Source organism: Notothenia coriiceps, unplaced genomic scaffold, assembly GCF_000735185.1.
Source record: "Notothenia coriiceps isolate Sejong01 unplaced genomic scaffold, NC01 NC01_scaffold00014617, whole genome shotgun sequence".
In the NCBI taxonomy this organism is placed as follows: domain Eukaryota; kingdom Metazoa; phylum Chordata; class Actinopteri; order Perciformes; family Nototheniidae; genus Notothenia; species Notothenia coriiceps.
In genome coordinates, this window is record NW_011347318.1 from 1 (window position 1) to 4,178 (window position 4,178).

The 4,178-nt window shown below is 40.6% G+C and overlaps 1 protein-coding gene across 1 annotated transcript; it reads left to right on the forward strand.

The window, feature by feature from the left end:
* Positions 1-350: 350 nt before the first annotated feature.
* Positions 351-3,133, forward strand: LOC104948574 (cytochrome c oxidase subunit 8B, mitochondrial). The gene is made up of 2 exons (XM_010774776.1): positions 351-567; positions 2,824-3,133. Exons 1-2 carry the CDS (start codon positions 460-462, stop codon positions 2,920-2,922), a joined length of 207 nt encoding a protein of 68 aa, XP_010773078.1. The 5' UTR covers positions 351-459; the 3' UTR covers positions 2,923-3,133.
* The last annotated feature ends 1,045 nt before the right edge of the window (positions 3,134-4,178 follow it).

Here is a 4,178-nt window from a genome sequence, read left to right on the forward strand (position 1 = left end):
GGGGGGGGTCCTTGGCATGGCAAAGTTTGAGAACCCCTGGCCGATAACATACTATAGGCTTCTTCACCTTGGACGAGTGCTGTGTGTGTTACACTAACAACACGGAACTATCTTTAAACAATAGACTATATTCAAACCTAAGTTTTAATGTACACAAATAGACTGTACATAGGCTATAAGGTTCCGCATTATGTCTGTGTTAGCGCCACACACAGCGGCCCTGCTAGTAGAAGAGAGTAGCCAGGGCATATGAGGACACGTCCCGCGCCTCGGTCACGGTGTCAGATACCGAGGTGTGATGGCCAATTAAATTCCGACGCTGTCTGAGGGCGGACAACGTACCGTCTCCCCCCTCCCTCCCTCACACACACACTCCAACACACACTGCGCCTGGCGCTCATAGAACCAAAAGTAACGCAGAGTCTCATACTAGTTGTCCCTGTGCTCCGGAGCCTCGCTATGTCTCAACCCGCCGCCTGCCGCCTGCTGAGGAGCACCCTGAGGACTCAGCTCGTGCCCGTGGCCAATCTGTCGTCCAAACCCGCCAAACACGTCATCTCTGGAGTGGTGAGTCCATGGAGCCTCCGCTGACCTCACATGCCCGGAGCAGCACATGTTAACAGGGATACAGTATGTCAAAGAGCCGTGCCCTGAATATTGTTCGAGGCGAGGAGCGCAAGCTTGATAACGCGGCAATAATAAGGATAATAGCAGGCTCTCGAGGGCCTGATATGACAGAGCATAATCCACTGCAGGGCTCACTTCCCTATAACTGCGCCAAACTTTATATTTCAGGCTTCGATTATACTTTTATCAAATAATGAATATCATATTTATTCATGCGCCATGCTTATGCGGGACTTTTATTTTCTCAATCGAAATTATGTTTTAACTCTATCAAGGTCGACAGCATCTCGCCATTTTTCCGCCTGAAAACAACACGTACACGTCTCTGCCAGCCGAGACAGAAATAGCAACATAGACTATTACTTTATACGCTATAATATTCAGAGTATGGTTATTCCCAGAAATGTTTACACATCCTAAGGCTGAGACTGCACACGTTACTCCTGAATTAAGCGAGAGGTTTTATATAGTTAACAGTTAAATATCTTGTTGTCGCTGTGTAAAGTTTTGATCAGGTGCCAGGTGTCTGACCTTGATGTCGATCACGGACACGGCAACTTCTTTAACCCAAAAGGCCCCCATGTTCGGTTATTTAGCTCATTATTTGACACATTTTAAGAGGGAATGCCTAAATAATAAATCGAGGGCATTTGTATTCTTCATATTGACAAGACTACAGATTAGGGGAGATTGGGGTCAGTTGGAACATGTTGTTTATTCTGCATGTCTGTCCAGGGACAGGGACCCCTCCTCTGTGGCTCTCCCCAAGGTTTCTTCCTTTTTCCTGGTAATTGTGGGGGTTTTCCCGGGAGCTGCTAGGGTCATAGGACAGAGGGTGTTGTATGCAGTCTGTAAAACTCATGCAGTCACACTGTGTAATTTGTGACATTAGGATATAAAATGTTCTGGACATTCGAGTTACAACTACAAAACAAAAGTAAGGAGGAACCTCAGATTAGTATCTATTTGTTGTCATACATTTAAAAAGATGTATTCATTTAATTGAAATAAATATGAGGTCGGCAGTGACACTAGATACAGTTGTACAGGTTTAATGTATGAAATACAATACAGTGTTCTGAAATGTTTGCACTTTTTGAAAGACTTTGTTATTATATGTGTTATTTATATATGATTCACATGATTCTTGGTATTATTACACGTACTTTTACAATTTAGAAAATCTGGCATCACTCAAGAGTTACAAATATTATTTTTTTGCTGTTGTACACTGTAATGTATTTATATAGAGACGAATGTGCGATGTTTAAGGCTAAAATCAATTTTCATGCTCTCCACACCAAGAAGGGATATAGTACTTGGAAGATTTTATTTTCCATATAAAACCCGGTACCACTTTACAATAAGACTAGCCTTATAAAGGATTCGTAGAGGGTTTATAATTAGGTTGTAAACACTTTATTAATCTTTAAGAACCATTTATAAACCAGTTCTAACATAGTTTTCATACATCAACACAGGCTCACTATTTGGCAAGATGACTAAGCCCTATTTTGGCTACTTTGCAAGAATCAACTCAGTGAGCAACAGATACCAAGGATGCTGGCTGATGAAGGAGACGAAGTAAGCTAGGTAGCCAATATAAGACTTAGCAATAGATAAATGTGGGCTCACTATTTGGCAAGCAACCGGTCACGGTTGCCCTGTTTATTTCATGTCTTATAAAAGCTTATTAATGATTTATAAAGTGTTCACAACCTAATTAATAAATGAATTACAAAATATTCGTAAACCGTTTATAAGGGTAGTCGTATTGTAAAGTGGTAACTAAAACCCTAACCCAAGCAGTCCATGGTCCTTATAAAGCTGTAATAGTCATATTCAGTGTTATTATCAGGAAAAAGAGCAGAACTTTAAGAACCATTAGATTGGTTGATTTAATCACCAGCATTAATACTTTATGTTATTAGTTATCTAGGATGCTTTAGTGGCTGCTTGTACTCAGAACTGTTTAAAAATAGCTGTGTTGTTTTTTTATTTAATAATTGCAGAATAATCGTTATGTCGTTTCCTGCCAACGTGCTGCCATCTGCTTTATATGAAACACAAGTCTAGTAAACAGCAACTATAAGAGAAGACTTCCTTCCTTTTGGTTTTGGTTTTTAGGAGTGTTGCAGTCTCACCCCTAACATTGTAGACTCCTGTTTCCACCATCTCTTTGTTTCTGCCCCCCAGGACCAGGCCATTGCTATGACGGCCTTCTTCGTGGCCATCTTGGGGCCCTCCGGCTGGGTGCTGTCTCACCTGGAGGACTACAAGAACAAGAAGGACTAGAAGGGGAGGAGGGGGAGGAATGGGAGGATGGGGGAGAATCATTCCGTCCCAGATGAAGATGCACTCAACCCTCTCTCCCCTCGCCGCTCCCTCTGCTCCACCTCTCCTCAGCTGATGAGACCAGAAACCACTTACCTGAATCCAGACCTGTGATAATGTACATCTGTGCACCTATCAACTATTACCAATAAACACATGTTTGCAGTGAGAACCGGCTCAGTGTGTTGGATTGCAGAATTTCATCTGAATTTGATAATAATTTAAATTTCACTTATACGCCATACATGGCTGCAAGTACAGATTATTCTCATATTTGGTTCTCCTGTTCATTACTTTAATTGATAGATAAGTATTTTAAACATTAAAAAAAATCAACACAGTTGGAGTCTTATATATAGATATTTTGTGAACAGACACTTTGACATTTCGCTTAATAAAAAGCTTTTTCCGTCAATAATAATGGCTACAGTGCAGGTAAACAAATCCGTCCTTAATAGAGTGGTACAGGAATGAGACTTGAATTCGCAAATGGGTTAGCATTTTAGCAAGTTTAGTTTTTTTGAACGTGTTTTTGGTTGGAAGCCTGACATTTTTTGTTATACGACATAATATACGTCTGTAAATACCCCACATGTGAAGATTTAAAGGTTCTTAAAAATGTTTATGTTGCCCACAAGTGCCTAAAATAGACGACTAAACGTCATCACGCCAACATTAGCAGCCTTTAGCTAAGCCAGTGGTTCCCAACCTTTTTCAGTCAGGCCCCCCTTGTGTAATTGGAAATATTTTCGAGCCACCCCTAATCCGGTTCCCACCGAGATTGGTAGAACTAATTGTATATAGTTGTACAAACATTACATTTTCTCTGCTAATAATAACAAGACATAAAAGATCCAACTGTAATTTTATATTTCATTATGGATTGGAACATGAACAAAAGTGCTTGTATTGGCAGATTATCCAATGCCATTGTGAAATAATGAGGCCTAATTGAAAGAACTACAAATACTGCATATCGATCCGGTTCTTTAACAGTATTTGTATAGGTTATTTTTTAGGGGAAAAACTAAACAAATTAGAAACAGAATTCACATTGATTCATTTTATGTATAATGTGGATTATGGGCTGCTAGCACACATACAGATGTAGCGATTCATTTCAGACAGTTTGAAACGCGAGGGCCGTGATTGGTACGTGATCTGCCCTCGCTCAAGGGAAAACCTCCAGCTTGACTTGAGACTGCCCCCGTGATAGA

What these genes read in the sequence shown, in the direction of transcription:
- LOC104948574 (XM_010774776.1), top strand. Translation starts at nt 460, where the DNA reads ATGTCTCAACCCGCCGCCTGCCGCCTGCTGAGGAGCACCCTGAGGACT. An exon ending in AACACGTCATCTCTGGAGTG is followed by an intron (nt 568 to 2,823) that starts GTGAGTCCATGG and finishes TCTGCCCCCCAG; the next exon opens with GACCAGGCCATTGCTATGAC.